Source organism: Gavialis gangeticus, unplaced genomic scaffold (genome assembly GCF_001723915.1).
Source record: "Gavialis gangeticus isolate Ggan-Ray unplaced genomic scaffold, GavGan_comp1, whole genome shotgun sequence".
Classification (NCBI taxonomy): domain Eukaryota; kingdom Metazoa; phylum Chordata; order Crocodylia; family Gavialidae; genus Gavialis; species Gavialis gangeticus.
The window spans coordinates 1534486-1551917 of NW_017729016.1; the positions used below are offsets into that span (position 1 = coordinate 1534486).

Consider the following 17432-nt stretch of genomic DNA (forward strand, 5'->3'; position numbering starts at 1 on the left):
GCCACAGTCCCCCAGCTTCCTAATGAGAATGGGGTGAGAGACAGTATCAAAAGCCTTCCTGAAGTCTAGGAAAACTATATCCACTGCCACCCCTGCATCCAATGATTTAGTGACCTGGTCGTAAAAGGCCACCAGGTTGGTCTGACAGGACCTGCCGCTGATGAGCCTCCTTCTCCTATCTGGCAGGACCTGCCGCTGGTAAGCCTCCTTCTCCTATCTCTTCTAGTGCTTTGCCCCCTCTCTCTCCCAGATGCATGCGGCTGTTGGTCTGCGGTTCTGCAGACAGGGATCGCTTTGATTGTTTTGTATTAAACATTCTCACCACTTATTATTCCCATTTCACAGCAGAAGGAACTGCGACACTGGGCTTCAGAACCTTGTAAAGTGGAAATGGTATTTGTTGGCATCCCGCCAGGTTCCCCACCACTCTACTTTTACCGTTTCACTTACTATCCACAAATAACTCTTGAAAGCCTGACACCAAAACAGGTTTCTTTACTAACTGATATTTTTCCCTCCTTTATGCACAGGCTGATGTGCTGCTGTCAAGGGGGTGGAGTGTGTGAGATTTATTTTAAAATCATTAGACAGAAACAATCCATCAAACAAATAGCCTGGGATTCCAAGCAAGCATAGCACAAAGATAAAAAATGCCACTTGCATTCTGGGGTTGTTCAAACAAGACTGTTAGAGGTTATAGAGACAGTCTGACCTCAGTGGTGCTGCAGACACATTATGCTGGTCAGATGTGGAAGGTAGACCCTAAATGAAAAGTATCCCAGACTCTCTTAGCACTGGATGGGCAGTGCTGTACAAATGTTCACCTAGCTTGCAGCCCTGGTGTGCAAATGCAAAAAGCCTGAACATTATATACATACTAATTCAACATGCGCATGCTTGGATATCTAAATGGTCAATGGCATTTACCGTTACTATGACTGCACATGACGTTACAGTAATCACACTGGCATATTACATGCATGAACATCCAAGGCATTTATTTGTATGATTTGAGCACCTCACAGTCTTTACCAGTTTGAGCCTCAGAACCACCCTGCCTCCCTGGGTTGATATATCCCTCCATTTCACAGACGGAGAAACCAAGTTGCAGAAAGCCCAAGCGACATAGCTCAATTCCACCTACCAAGAATCAAGGTGACCCCACCCTGCTCACACCCCTGAAAAACCACTGCCTCTGTAACATGCCTTCACCTGAGGCTCAAGACTAAGTCACAAAAAGCAACAAGGAGGAAAAGGATGCACCCACCTTTTGTATCCATGGGTTTTCCAGGGATTTGGGTCACTGAAATAGGACCTCACTTAGACACTAATGACTGGAGCAGGATCTGGCCCTGGATGACCTGAACAAGGGAAAGCAGGAAGCCTACAACAAAGCAGGGAATTGAACCCCAGTCTCAGGTTAGGACTGACTGGAGCATCTTTCTTCTCACTGATGTAGACCTTCACGGGCTTTCTCTTGGGGTGGAAGGGTTCAGGTGAGAGAGACGTGCATGCAGACTGGGGTTTCCAACATACGGCCTGTGGAGCTGTTTTATCCAGGCTGGGGGTCTCCCATAAAAGGCCAGGAATTTAGGGGTGGGGTGAGTGGAGAGAGGATCTGCCACCAAATTCCTTGCTATGGAGCCCCAGCGGGCACGTGTGTCAATGGCAGGGGGGTGAGCGACAGCTGTGAACCCCCACACTGTTGGGCCCAGATCTGGCCTGAGGGGCTCCCTATGGCGTCCCGCAAGGAACTCTGCAGTCCAGACCCAGCCTGGCAGTGCAGGTGAATTCAGCACACCAGAAGCAGACAATCCTTTAGCTAGAGAAGGTTACTGTGCCTTGCTGTCTTGGAGGTCTTAGGAGTACTTTCTAGAGGATCTTCTTGAAAGCAGCTACACAGAAGAGATATGGAACTGGTGTCTGGATGAGAGGCGCTGCTCTACCTTAAGATGACAAGGCGCCGAACTGTGTCAGAGCAGACAGCAGGCCGAGTTACCTGACCCACTTTCAGAGGCCTGTTGTGTGCATCACAGTGATGCTTTCCTGCTGCAGCTCTAAATTTAGCCGTCAAACAGGTGCGCTGTTACACATACGCACAAAGAATGTTATACTCATGACAATCAAAATCCCGGGGTGTTTGTTACGAGTTAGTCATGATGATAGATGTCACACACTCATAACAAGCGTTACAGCATCATTTAAACATTCGCTGCCTCAGCGGTAAGTGCCACAAATCTTGGACAGTTTGCCTAGTCACTCAGATAAAATAACCAGTCATTTCTATGGGAAAAATCTTCATCCCTGTCATAAGCGGTGTGAAATGAAGACAGTTACTGCTGCCTGGGATGTAGCCTGATTAAGAATAATGTCCCACTCTCTCCCAGCACACACAAAAAAAATGGCAATTGCATTGGGCCTCCCACTGGAAGATACTGTCAAAACAGAGAGGGAAAGATGGAGCTGAGCCCCTGGCACCAGCCAAAAATTTCGCCTCTTCGTAAAAGGTCTCTGTCACTCTATGGGCTCACAAAGTATCTTTGTTCCTTTATGAGCTTTAACATCCACTATGTGAATAATCATCACAATTGTAGGCTGGCTTCCAGAAGAGGATCTAAAAGCACTTGCCAAAAACTACGCAAGAGAAACACTGGAGCTGGGATCCCTAAAAGAGCCCCAGGGGTTTCCATTGTTACCAAGAGAGCAGAAGTCATCACAAGACCATCTAGTCTGACATCAGGCATCGCCATTCCACCCAGTTGCCCTGTACTGATCCCAGTAATATTTGCCTAGAGTAGGGACTGACAACCTTTTAGGAGCAGAGGGCCGAAATAAGGAAGCTTGGTCCAAGGCCAGCTACCACTTGCAACCTAACTGTTCCTCACTCTGTTTTTCTCTTGATTAAGGAGCTCTTCAGCACCAAGTACTTTCCCTCCAGGGAGGTACTTATATGCTGTAATCAAGTCACCTCTCAATCTTCTTACTGATAAGCTAAGCATATTGCGCTCTTCAAGCCTCCCGCTGTCAGACATTAGCACCATCTCTCAACTCCAGTCCCGTGGCTCTTTTCCACACCCTCCCTGAAGTTTCCAGCTTCCTTTTATTAAGATGCACAGGCAAGAGCAAGGCAAGGCAGCTTTCACCAATGTCACCTACACAGGTAAAGCTCCTCCCTGCTGCCCTGGTTCTACATCCAAGGACTGCACATGTCCTTGTTGCTGCCGTGTGGTCCTGGTGCTGGGCTGTCTGTTCACTGTGACCTCCCACGTCCTTCTCAAAGTCACTGCTTGCCAGGACGTGGTCCCCCAGTCTGTAAAAAGGTCTGAGCACCTTGTTCCCAGACACAATTGCTTTCGGCTGCATTCACACATTTGGGTTGAACAGGCCTAGATTGCTCCATCTAACTGCCTCGGCAACACTATTACTGGCCACTCAGCCCATCTCTGCGTCACCTGTGGTTTCGCTGGCAGGGATCTGACGTTTTCTTCCACATGACAGATGAGAATACTGCACAGCGTCAGGCCTAGCGCCAATTCCTGTGGAAACTCGCCTGTGCAGTGACAGCTCCCATTGACGACTCCCTTCTGGGAACCATCAGCTTGCTGGGTCTTAAAGCGCATTACGCATGCTTCGCTGATGCTGTATATGGCTAATGTCAGAATCGGTTGCCCCTGCAGTACTAAGTCAGCCCCCTTGCAAAACCTATTACATCTGTGGTTGCCTTTATTGCCCAAGCTTGCAATCTCATCAGAGAAGGAAATCATGTTTGACGAGGCCTGTGTTCCATCAAACCTGGCTGACTAGAACTGCACCACATTTCTAGCTTTTAATATCCAAATACTGGCTCTTCCATTACTATGCCCGGCAAACAATTATTTTTGTTACCTCTAAAAAGAATCTTGCCCATATCTCTCAACTCCCAGCCCCATGTTCTCACCACTGGATGCGGCCAACATCCCCTTATAAAAATCCAGGAGGAACTAGGGCTAAGCCTGAGGATGAAACTTGGCAAATGCTACAGGGCAAGCGTTAGCACCCTTGCCTTTTTACCTTGGACACTGACTCAGTTTGGAATCACAATACATAGCAGACCATTTCATAATGGCCAGCAACAGGAAATAAACTAGAGGTAACAGATGAAGAGAAAGAAAAACCCTCTGTGAAAACAGGGATGCTCCTCAGGATCTGGGGGAACGTCTGTTCACCAGAGCGCCCCAAGGGATGACAAGATCGAACGGTCACAAACTCTGCCACGACCAATTCAGGCTGACCATAAGAAAGAAATTCTTCACTGTCCAAGCCCCCAAGGTTTGGAACAGACTGCCACCAGAGGCGGTTCAAGGACCCACTTTGAACGCCTTTGAGGCACATTTCGATGCTTATCTTGCTGGGATCCTAAGATCCCTGCTGACTTCCTGCCCCTGGGGCAGGGGGCTGGAATCGATAATCCCCTGGGGTCCCTCCTAGCCCAAATGTCTATGAAATATCCAAGCTTATTTCAGCAGCACAACTCTGTGACCACTTAATAGGCATATGTTTTAATTGGGATGGAAGAACAAGGAGTAGCAGCTGTGGATGGAGGGTAGTCATGATGGGCCAAATTCATCCTTGGTGCATCTTCCGTGTCCTCAGTAGAGGTACACCAAGCCAAGATAAGTCCCCTTGGGCTCTACAGCATATGCTACAAAAGGTTCTCTCTTTCTGGTGTCTTTCTTGCCTCATTTTCAAATGCATCTAGTTCCAAAGAAACCTGTCTTGTGTTTGCACAGCTGGTCGCTTGCAGGAATGAATGCATATCACACACAACTGGGCTCTAGCGCTGAAAGAAAGTGGCTAGCTGCCACCTGGCTGCTGTCACGAAAGCACACGCTGCCCACAGGGCTTGAAATGTTGAAGGACTAGGGATTGAACCTGAAGATAAAACCTGGCTCTAATAAAGTGAATAAAACAGGGATTTCATCCCAAGTCTTCCCTTCAATGCCCTGTGCAACAAGGGTGGAAAGCCCAAGCCAACACCTGCAAGACACTACACAGGAAGAAGTTCAGTGGGGCAGGCAAATTAGCTCACCCAAAACGAATTGGTACCTCCAGTCCTAAGGCAACCTGTCTCCCCCATAGCCAGCATTTCAACACAACTGGAGGGGGTTGGCCAACATTTCTCGTTACTTATTGCTTGCAGACAGCACATGCTTGGCAATGCACAAAGAAACAACATCCTTGCAAGGAGAGCTTTACAAGCTAGGCCAAACACAGACTAAATAATCCAGATGCTAGCTGCAGGGGCACAAATCAGAGACCAGGAGAGAGAAATTGGGTAAGGGAAGCCTCAGAGGCCTGCAGGTGGGTCGTGGCATGAGGAGGGAGACTGGCAGCATGGAAAAAGCCAGACAAGGCTGACTGGGAGGATTCAAAGAATGGGCCTGGAAAGAGCACAGAAGGAGGCTGTCTTATAAAGGGAACTTGCTTTTTTCAGTCTTGCTGGTTTACATAAAGGGAAACCCAGAAATGAAGCTGCTGGGGAGAAGCCCAGAACAGGCATCAGCACTGCACACATTTAGTCCAGCCCCAGTAAAACCTCCAGGACCCCTGGCTGTACTTGCTAGGCAGAGCTTCTGTGCACTGGAGTTTCAGGCTGGAATCTGCAAAGGAGCCCAAAACCCCACTGAAGGGAATAGGAGCTGGTTGCTTTCAACAGACAGTTTTCACAGAGGCCTCAGTGTTCGGTTACTAGAGGTGGATGTACTATAGAAAACATGCAGGTAAATCATGCTTCCACAGTCTAAGCTGCAATCAAATGCGGGAGCTTTTGTGACTGGACAGAAGTGCTCCGAAATAAGTAAAGAGAATATCTCAGCCCCGTCTCCTGGCTCCACTGAGGAAGCAACACATCTGCACAGGATGCATCCCGGAGCTGCATTAGCAGCAGGAGAAGCGCATGACCTGCTGGCCAGTGATAGGAGGCAGCAGCCCATCCTGGAGAAACACCCAATTCTCTCACCCTACCCCAGGACCCCAGATGAACACAGCTCCATCTGGCTCCTCTTCACAGATCCATGCACAGGTGATCAGACACAGGGACCCTCCACGTTTTGCTTGCAGTGCCACCTCCTGGGGAAGGCAAAGCTGTTCAAGAAAACACTGCAGTTTCTCTGCTGTGGCCAAGTTCTCATTACACAAAAGCAATAGCAGGTTTTTTTGCTACCCCTCAATACACAAGGATGCCAACAGTCAGAAATCCAAGGCCTGCTGAATGCTAACCAACATCCCCAAAAGAGGGTTGTTACTCATTTCCTTTTATGCAGGCTTTTCTCATTTCCCAGAAGACCAGATTCTGATTTTTTTTCTTTGCTAGTGATGCCAGATAAAGGTTCCAAGGTAAAATGCCCCTGTTGCAGCCAATTTAGAACTCCAAATGCCAGTGTCATGAGTCACAGCAGCACTTGGAGAAAAAAAATGAACAAAGTCTGTGCAAGAATTTCAAAAGAAGCTAGAGATTTTAAGCATGTTATTTTTTTGGAAGCCAAACCCAAGTTGCTTTAAAGAGGCCTGATTTTTTTTTGGAAAAAAAAAAAATGCTGAGCACCCTCCCGGCCCCTTTAAGGATCTCTGCATGGGTAAAAAAAAAATATATATATATCTCACTAAATCAGGAGCAAAATATTCTACTTTTGAGGCCAATTTGCTTCCCAAAGAGACAGCTTGACAGCAATGGAACTAGGTCACTTTGCAGCCTTCTGAGACTTTGCCTCTGGAGGGCAAAAAGAGCAATCGTGTGGTTCAAGGCTTGTAGTCAGCTGCCTGGGTTCGCTGCTCTGAAGTCTGGCCATGCGAGACTTATGAAACAGGGAGAGCAATAATTCTTGCCTACCTCATCAGAGTGTCATGAAGCTTACATCCTCTAATGCCGGTAAAGCACTTTGTGATCAGAGGATGGATTGCGCTGTCAGAGCTACAAGGCCGAAACGATCGGTAAGGACACAGTAGCTCAGTACATATATCCTGGCCGGCATCCCTGAACACTCGCTGAGGCCCAAAGCAGAAATCAGCTGCTCTCTGCCAGGCTGCAGGGCATGGTGGAGAGCACGCTGGTATGGCTGAGCCTTTCACTGACTCTGTTTGCTTCTTGTATTCACACAATTGGGATTGTCAACACACCCCTGGCAGACACACCAGGCGTTTTATCTGAACCAGCTCCTCGTGAAGGGCCCCTATATTTTAGGTTTTAATATTATGGTAATAGCACAGCAGAAAGCCCTGAATAATGTTTCTCATTTCCTTTTCCCGACTCCTGCTGTCTCCACAATTCGCAGCCTCTCCAGAGCCTTCTCCAGCTCTTCTTCCACATGGACAACCCCTCACTCCTCATGTACTGGGCTACAGAAACAGCTCTGCTTCAGAAGCCTTCCAAGAATGACGTCCGCCATCCCCAAACTCCCCGAGCTGTGCCGTGTGGGGCCTCTCCTCATGCGAGTCAGCCCACTGAAGTTAATGCACGTTTTTTAAAGGATAGAAGAACAGGCGCTTAATATTATGAATGACCCAGGACCGAGACTGCCTCTTCTTTGTCCAGCACAGAGGTGTACATGCTGTCAGCGCTCCGTAAGTACGAGGCTAGGTCATGTATTCCCAGGCTGCCTGGCTGCACTGCAAGCTGGCACCTCAAGGCATGGAACTAGCCTGCTCCTATAGACAGGCCCTGCAAACTTTCCTCAGTACATTTCCCTTGGAAGCAGCCCTTTTCACCGTAATTTGGCTGGGAACATGAGGTGAGGCGATGCAATCACCACAACTACCATAGCAGCAGCAAGCAGAGAGAGGTGCTTGCTTGAGTCCTGCAGCATTCAGCAGAGTTGATTTTGTTTAATCAGTTCAGACCCCAGGAATTCTGTTCTTTTGACTTGCAGGTGCAAAGTCAGTGCAGCTGCTCTGATTCCCTAGGAAGTTGGGCTGGAAGTGATTTGGGGAAGTTACCTAGCCCAGTGGGCACCAACTTTTTGGGCAGGTGGGCACAGATTAGCTCAGCACCCTCCCCGAGTGCAGGCTGGCCACCCCTTTGCTCCAAGGCAGGATCAGCTCTACCCAAACCATTCCTGACAAGGGTTCATCCAACCTGATCTTAAATCCTTCAGTGACAGAGATGCCACACAGTGCCTCGGGGATCTCCCCCTGCTCCACTGGCTTCAAAGTGGAAAAGTCAGTCCCAGCATCTGATAGAAATCTCCCTTGCCGCAATTCATGGCCGTGGCTCCTTGTGCTTTCCCCAGCTGACAAGCAGAATAGTTCACAACCTTCCTCTTGGCAGTAACCTCTGACATACTTGAAGACTCTTATCACACCTCCCCTCAATCTTTTCTTCTCTAGACAAAACAAACACAGTTCTTTCAATCTTTCCTCATTAATCATATTTCTGAGCGCTTCTCTGGCCTTCTGCTGCATTCTTTCCAGTGGGTCCACATTGGTTTTTGAAGGGTGGTGCCCAAACCTGGACAGAGGCCTTCAAGCCAGGGCCTTACCAGTGCTGCATAGAGCGAAAAGATTGTTTCACAAAGCAACCTTTTCACAAATGGACTCCAGGGGAACCACAGCATCCCTTACCTCTCCTGTGCAAGATGAAGTTTCTTTCCTACCTGGAGAACTTTTACAGTCTTTTTACAGTCTCCTCTGCCTGAAGAAGGGTGTCTGGACCCAAAAGCTTGAAAAAAAAGACATTTTTTTGCTACTATTTAGTTGGTCTAATAAAAGATATCACCTCTAGCACAAGAGTTTTGTCTGCTTCTGCTTTTTAGATCAACACAGCTATAAGCTATACCCCTAAATGATTGCTTCATGTATCTTACACTGAACAGTCTTGTTTGTATGCCCCACTACGATGTTTGCTTTTTTCATGGTAGCATGACATGGTCGACCCATGTTCAGTTTGCCATTCACTAAACTCCCCAGAACTTTGTCTGCAGAACTGCTCCCTAGCCAGGCACTCTCTATTTTGTATCTGTGTGGTTAATTCTGCCTACTTAAGCACAGTAATTTGCACTTGTCTTTATTGAGCCACATCCTATTTATTTCGAACCATTTCTCTAATTTGTCAAGATTGTTTTCAATTCTAGTCCTATCCCCCAAAGTGTTGGCTGAACCTACCAGTTTGATATCAGCTGAAATGTTAACAAGTGGATTCCGTTCTTTCAACCAAATCATTAATGAAAACACAGAACAGCAGTGAATCCAAGAGAGAGCCCTGAGGAACCCCAGTTGCAACATCCTTCCAGCTTCAAACTGAGCTGTCAGTAACCCAACTGGTAGGAAAACAGCAACCTCATCTCAACTGTATTTCCCTAGCTTGCTTATAAGAACACTATGTGATATCATGTCAAAAAGTCTTACTAAAGTCCAGATGTATCACACCAATACTTTTCTATCCTCTTATACTATCATAGAAGAAAATGAGTTTGGTTTGACATGACTTGTACTTGAGAAATCCACGTGGGAGGCAATTTATCATTCTGTTATCTTCTGCGTGTTTACAAACAGATTGCTTCATTCAGTTCCAGTATATTTCCAGGAACTGCAGTTAGGCTGACCCATCTATAATTCTCCAGGTCTCTCTTTTCTCCCCTTTTCAAAAATAGGTGGTGTGTTTTCCCCCCTCTGGTCTTTTGAAACTTCACCAATCCTCCACGAATTCTCACAGACAACAGCTAAGGGCCCTGTGATTGTTTCAGCCCATTCCCTAAGCACTCTATGGCAAATTTCACCAGGCCTAACTCATTTGAAAATCATCTAAGTAGTCTCTAACCCATTCCTTTTTAATTCTAGCCTGAGTTCTTACCCCCTTATTGCTGAGGCTAATTATGTTATTAGCCATCTGATCACAGTTAACCTTTTCATGAAGACTGAAGCAAAAAAGGCATTAAACTCTTCAGCCTTCTCAGCTGTGATTAGCTTTTCCTCCCCTTTGAGGAACAGAGCAATTCTTTTCATGGATACTCTCATACTATAAATGTACTTAAAAATTATGTTTTTGTTACCTATGTCTCTTATAGTTGTACATCATTTTGGATCCTGGCCTTTCTGACTGTGATCCTACATGCTGGTGCTATGTTTTTTTCCTCCTCTTTAGTAATCTGATGTAGAAAAGATGGAAAATACTGATTCCCTCCTGAGTGTCAGGTCATTGAAAGGCTCATGATTAAGCCAAGTTGCTCCTAAGTTGATCAGTTACTTCTGATCTTCCCTTCACAGTTGCACAAGGAGGGTAACCACGTGACCCAGTTTGGCTGGGACAGTCCCAGATTTTAGAGGCCAGTCCCAGCTGGCCGGTAAAATTTTAAACATGAGCCCTGGGTGCAGGGCATAATGTAAAGGGGAGGCAGAGTGCAATGAGCTGTGAAATAAGAAGCCCTAGCAGCCTGCAAAATTGCCCTAAAATAGGTTAGCTTAACATTAAAAAAAGGGAGGTAATCGTTAACACCTGTGAAGTACAAAACAATGGGTCACTAATGGGCCACTGACTCCCTTAGCTGCCTGAATAGTAATACCAGAGCTGCACCACACCACCTCGACCCTGCCTCTGTCCTGCTGACTAGGGGGGAGCAGAGGGGGACAGTGTCCCAGATTTCACATTGTCCCATATGGTCACCCTAGGCATAACCTGTGTTTATGCCCTTACTATTATTGGTTTAAGAAACTGCCATTTCTCCAGAATGTCTCTGTCTTTGGACTTGCTTCCCTTGGGACCTTTTCTACCAATTCTCCAAGCTTACCTGAGTGCTATCGTCTTTGTTCAGCTGTTATCCTTCCTTCCTTTCCTAAGAATCATGAGCTCCACCACTGCCATTTGAGTGGTCTTCTCCCATAACACTCTCAACCAGTTCCTCCCCAACTGGCTGGAATTACATCTACTTCTCTTTGATTGCCTTCTCCACCTTCTGCATCAAAAAGTTATCCCCAGCACCTCCCAGGGACTGTCTGAGCCCTACTATGTTACTTTTCCAAAAAATGTCTGGTTAAAGTCCCCAACTACAGCCAAGTCCCGAGCATAGGATAATTCTGCTAATTACTGAAGAAAAGTCTCATTCACCTTCCTTGCTTGCTGGTCTACAGTTGACCCCTGCCATGACTGAACCCTCAGTTCTCTCTCCTTTTAACTTTATCTGAGCTTTTCAACAGGGTTCTCATTACATTCTGGACCTCCCAGCCCAAGCATACAGTGGAACCTGGGTTGTTCACAGTCAGGATCCTCAACCCCCTCTGAAGACAAGGGTTTGTGAACTAGCCAGGGGAGAATATAAAGCTACAACAAAAAGCTCCACAGGACCAGAGAGGTGTTCCAGCTGATTCCTGCCATTTTTATTTTACACTTCTCCAATTAGCTGTGATAATGATGTTCCTGCTGATTAAGCAGCAGAACACTTTGAGGTAAAAGCAACCACAATTGGCTCAACGGCTCATCCTTAAACGGCAACTCACTGCAAACAAGTGGGTTGTGATCCACTTGGATGTGAAGAAGCTAGGTTCCACTGTACATCCTTGATGTATACAACATCCTGGCCTCCCATCCCCTGCCCCACAGTCATTCTGGATGTGCTATGCCCTTCTCAATCACTATTCCAGTCACGTCAATGATCCCACCAAGTCTCTGTGACATCACAGAGTTATGCTCTGCACTCACATTGGGGTGACACATGGCACAATTTGGGAGATGCTTAAAAAAAGAACACATTAATGAGAACAGTGCAAAAAGCAGGCTCAGCAGTTATGTTTCTTCTGCCTCTTGGCATCCTGTGGAGAAGAGCCACACACAATCACCGAAGTACAGTCCTCCACAGACCCAGATAGGCAGACAAGGAAGGCCTAGCCTTGTGAGGGGAGGTGGGGTACGTGCCATCACTATGTTCCAGTGAGAGTACAAGCACTGCGGACACCCAGGCACCAGTGAGAACAGCCAACTCCATCCTGGCAGGGGGGACACATTTCAAGCCAAGCCCCCTCAGTCATAAGGTTAAGGGAGGCAGGAGCGGTTTCTGGGCGATTCTTGTTGTCCTAAGGAGGCCCTTGGCTATGCAGCTCTTTGCAGGTCTCCCTGCTGCTACTTGGCAAGGGCGCATTGGAAGCTGACACAGGCCAGAGAGGAACAACCGAGGCTGCACGTGTCTGGCAAGCACCTACCTCACTTGCTTCCTAATTTTGTTTGTTCACACAACTCCACACATCCACCCTGGGCAGAATAAGCCCTGCAAGAGGAAGCGCTCAGCTTGCCTCAGTGGTTCTATCCCAAAGCCCCCCCCCCGAAACCCAAATGCACACTGAGAGGAGAAAGAGCATGATGTGTCCTCTGAGCTTGTACAGGGAAAGAGACACACCACCTGTCAGGTGAGCTCCTTAGAGGCAGAACAGCTGCTCAGAACCAGGCCAGACACCATTGCTGCCTGAGCAGGCATCAAGCCTAAAAATAATTCACATAGCAAAAGGTCTCTGGGATGGGAGACGCAGAGCTTACCACGTTCCAGAAAAGCGGGTTAAAAAAAATGAACAGGACAGCAGCGGCAAAGGTGCAGTCGGTCACTTTGACGTAGCCAAGGAGCCAGGTCATGGCGGAAGACTCGATCTGCAAGGAAGGTCACAAAGTTAGCGTGACGTGCGCCTGCCTTGACGTCGCTAGCCGGCACCTAGAGGATTGAAGGCAGCACGGGTTGTTAAGTGTTCAGCACAAGGCTACATCAGATTTGGTGATGTTACTGCAGTATCATCACTCTGTGCACAACCCTTCAACCCTAATAGCAGCAGTTCAGAGTCTGTTGGGTGCTCACAGCCAAAGCAAAGCTAACCACGGCCAACTCCTGGATCGGATATCTCCTATGAGCATTCTTATGCTGTGGGACACGCACAAGTCAGGAGGGGGAACCTCAGGTTCAAGATCCACAGGGGGTGCCATGCTGTGCTCAACTTCTGGATGAGACTACATTGAAGGTCAAAGAAGCCAATGCCCTGCTGGAATCTAACTCAAGATTTCACACTGTGCAAAACTAACCCTTCTCCAGGCCATCAGCCAGATACAAGACCATTCTTCACCTCCTGTCCTAAACTGCCAAATAGCTCTCACATTTACCTCCAAATGGCTGCACTGCAGTGGCAGGTGAATCCTTTAGCATTCCTTGATTCTGAAGTGCTGAGTGCTTCCATATCATCAGCTTTACTTGGGGAGCTCAGACCCTCTAGAGACCTAGGATTTAACCTGTTCCAGCCTGCAGATTCCTATCAGCCATGACAAAGGGGCAGAGTATAGCAGGGTACTATTCACGTAGGTACCACAATACTGGGGAAGCTGGGGAAATCCACATCTGTTTCAGAGGCAAATAATAACAATGGTGTTTCAGCTCACATTTAGAGGAGAAGGATCAGGGTATAGCTAACAGCACTGTACCAGGACCCCAGCTCTGTCCCTATACAGCCTGGATGTCACACACCAAAGCACCCCTCAGGTTTTCCTTCTGTAAAGTGAGAACAATACTAACGTACCTCCCCAGGGTACTGGAAAGGGAAATTCACTCCTGTTTGTAAGTAGAGCTAATCAGAATAAATGTTAATGTACTTTGTTTTTTTGAACCATGCCCATCCCAAACAGCAGCCTCTCTTCAGGGACAGAAACTTTTCATTGCAAACTATCAACATCATAAGCATTTTCTGTAAAAATAGCCAGGCTGCCACCCCTTCCCCTCCACAAAACAGGTATCGAGTGCATAGGAAGTTGCTGTGTGCCAACAGCAAAATCTTGCAAAAACCGTGTTGGAAAAAACAACATTCCACTCCCATTTGGATCAAATGAAAATGTTTTTGAACCTATACCCCCCTCGAAATGTCAAAGGCTTCTGCTTTTCAAGTGGCCGCATTTGGAATATTTCAGAGACAGTGATGCTGGGAGGGGACCAATCTGAATTTAAAACCCAGGAGCTTGGGTTGGGGTCAGTTCCCAGAGCAACCTGAAATGATCCTGGCACACGGGTGATACTGATATCTCAATGTGAGGGAGTAATGAGGCTTCTTGCCTAAAGAGCACATTGGGCATTAGCGTGAAATCATCTCATCTCACATGCCCGGAAAAAAGGGAATCTGAGCTCCCAGCCTTCTCGTGGGCCCTCGGAAATCATGGGCCGTGCGTAGCAATTTGTGAAGAAATGAGCCGTTAAATCAGAGGCTGTTTATTTACAGTGAAACCCCCGTCCTGAGATGCAAAAGCGCCGCCCCGAACGGCATTGGGAATCCGTTCCCTTGCTGTGCTTCTACAATTCTGGCTGCTCTCCTGAGGTTCTGGTTGTAAAGCTCCCGCTGTGAGCTGCCACATAGGGTGTTTTTCCTAGAAGAGAAGGCAAAACTCCTCATGGCCACAGCAAAAGCCAGGGGGAGGTCACGGGGGCTCACTCATGAAAAGCGTTTACAAATGCTTGGCACTGGGAAGGAGCTCCAAGAACAGCACACACGTGGCCTGACTCTGACAGAGTTCCCACGGCAAGGTTGGATCCACGCTGGATCCCAAGAGGGCCCCAATCCCCAGTCCCTCGCTCTCCAATCCAACCACACACCCCGCTTCCCCTTGCCTTGGCTTATTGTTCACGTCCTCCATCTGCTAAGTCCATCTCACCCTCCAGGCCCCCACCTTACACAAAGATTATAGCTACAGCCATTGTCCCCCATCTTCCAATCCCTGGCACTAACTCTGGCCTCAAGTTCAAAGAGCTCATTCTCCCCTCCCTGGCATCTGCTCTGCTCCATGGCCACCTGCCCCACTTACTTCCATCCAACTGCCCTAGACCTCCATTTGCATTATTCTTCCAAGAACCTGCCAAACCTTCTCCGAGCTGCCCATTACCGAGTCCCCCCTTCACCCAAAGACAAGCATTATCAGCTGCAAACAACACACTAAGTATCCAGCGTACAACATGTCCAGACTGCCTGGCCTGTGTCTAATATGCATGTTGTGTAGCAAGGTATGTTTCTGCTTTTTTCCAGCGCAGAACACACTGTCAGCAGTTGAGGAACAAAAGCCCCTCTTGCCGACCTACTCATTCACTGGTGGAAGCCCCATTAAACGCGGCGCGGACTTTCTTTTCTCCTTCTGAACCACCACGGTCTCAGTCACGGGCACACAGCAGATTGGGCTGTGATCAGTTGTGCTTTTATGGGCAAGAGGGGAGCCTTTCAAGACAATCTGTCTATCCAAGGGGCTCAGGATGTCATGTAATTAAATGTAGCGCAGCACACTCAAACCTTGGCTCCCCATCAGTCATTATGTAACCGCAGATGTACAAGAAGACGACTCATTGCAGCAAAACAGCTGTTTACTTGCTGCCCAGAGCCAGCACAAGAAACCAGCCAGGGGTGGAGAGACAAAGGGATAGAAAAGCTATATTGGCACATACTATAGTAGGGCTCAAAGGCATGGGGAGCTGACCTTTGATGTGCCAGGCACTGGTGAAACAAGGCATGGTTCTGCAATCAACTGCCCAGTGGGCAAAGGTACCTGCAGTGCTACAGAGCACAGGCCACCCACAGGCAACCCACTGTAAGATGCGGGGCTTCGGAAATAGGCATCGTCCTGGCCTTTGACAAACATACTAAAAAGAGCAAGGGAAGAGGGACAGGGTCACATCTTTAGACGAGGGGCTGTTACAAATAATGAACTATTCCCTGCAACAATGCCCCAGCCTTGTCACTTCATGCTGGCATCAAGGTTGGTACCCACCACGCTTCCAGGCTCTAGAAAACAAGGTTAATTAAATGGAAAGGATTTGTAAGTGCCTGAGTGGGGTACACTCTCCAAGGGGGAAAATTTCATAGACATTATAGATTACACAGACATTAGGGGCTGGAAGGGACCTCGCAAGATCATTGAGTCCAGCCCAGAATGGTTCTGATGATGCTCCCAAGGGGCTGGGCTGCTCCTGTATAAACCAGGAGCATCCAAGATGCATGCAGCAGGCCAAACCGAACCTACCAAAATAACTTCTATGCACCAGGATTTAATCTGCCCTAAGATGACCAAGTAAATATTGGAACTGGAGCTCTAAAAGGTCACAAAAATAAAAGCAGGAATCTCAGGCCACTCGTCAATACAGCCAAAGGAAAATATCCCTGCTACTCGCACATGCTGTCCATGGAGGGAGATGAACCAGATAAAGCCTAGAGATTTCTTCCAACCCAAATATTGATGAAAGCAGATGTACTGTGCCGGTACACATGTGGTTCGGCTTTTATGATTCTGTTCCTCCCTACAACCGGCTAGTTTACGGCTTGCTTCTCTTCTGTAGCAATTAGGGGTTCACCCCTGCAAGGCACGGAGACTCCTCGATACCCAGAGCACGCCGCAGCTCCCAGGCACGACAAGGCCTTTGAGCAGCTAAGAAAACAGGCTTCTCCCCTCGCCTTCCCCCCACACCCTGTGATCCCCATAATGAGCAAAGCAGCCAGATTTTTTTTCTAGTCAACACAAGACACCAGCATCTGCCAAAACGTGACAGGATTATTTCAGGAGAGGAATGCTCCGATCCCACTGAACCACTGACAGCCTGGCGCACGTGGGCGACAGCGATGCCAGCTGCCCCCCACCCACAAGCGCAGCGAGTCAAGGCGCATTATTTTCAAGCTCTGCAAAAAAAAATATAAGTCTTCCCAAAGATGCAACAACAGGCTTGGCAACGAGCGGCTGGGAGGGCAGCACAACCCCAAAACGGCCACCGAGGCCCGATCGGAGGCTCCCTCCAGCACCCCTGGGCCCCGCGTTTGCTTCGCGAGGGGCCGGAGCAGCTCTGCAGGGAGGGCAGAGTGGGGCAGGGGCCTTGTCCCGGGGCGAGTCAGACGCTGCGGCGCGGGGGCAGCTTCGCAGGCGCGGGAGGGTGGGAGAGGGCAGGAATTGCCCAATTTACCTACCGGCGCCTCCCTGGTGAAGCACGGGCTGACGTGCACCGAGCCGTGTGCGCACGCACACGTGTGTGAAGTGCTGCACCCCCGGAAACCGGTGTGTGCCTTGAATGTGGGGTGGGGGGGCTGGCTTGTGCCTTGCACATGGGGGAACCCTGCCTCACGCCTTGCACGCTGGGGGGTTCCCTCACACCTTGGACACCGGGAACTCTGCCTCACGCCTTGCACCCTGAGGAGCTCTGCCTCACCCTGTGCACATGGGGGGCTGCATCACACCTTGCACACTAGAGAGCTCTGCCTTGCACACGAGGGGGGGGCCTGCCTCACCTCCCACACGGGGGGATGCTTCACACCTTGCACCCTGAAGAGCTCTGCCTCACACCTTGCACACCGGGGAGCCCTGCCTCACACCACGCACATGGGGGAGGGGGCCCGTCCCACCACCCCGGTACCTGGCCGTAGTCCACATTGCCGAGGCCTCCACAACAGTCCAGGGCCGCGGCCCCCCCGCCCCGCGCGCGCGC

At 48.8% G+C, this 17432-nt stretch overlaps 1 protein-coding gene across 1 annotated transcript in view; it reads right to left on the reverse strand.

The window, feature by feature from the left end:
• Positions 1–17420, reverse strand: part of PEMT (phosphatidylethanolamine N-methyltransferase) — a 98896-nt gene extending 81476 nt beyond the window's left edge. The window contains exons 1-2 of the mRNA XM_019512657.1: positions 17361–17420; positions 12494–12601 (exon numbers count right to left, since the gene is read on the reverse strand). Of these exons, the coding sequence (XP_019368202.1) occupies positions 12494–12586 (93 nt within the window). The 5' untranslated portion in view covers positions 12587–12601; positions 17361–17420. The remainder of the gene's footprint in view (positions 1–12493; positions 12602–17360) is intronic.
• Between the last annotated feature and the right edge of the window lie 12 nt (positions 17421–17432).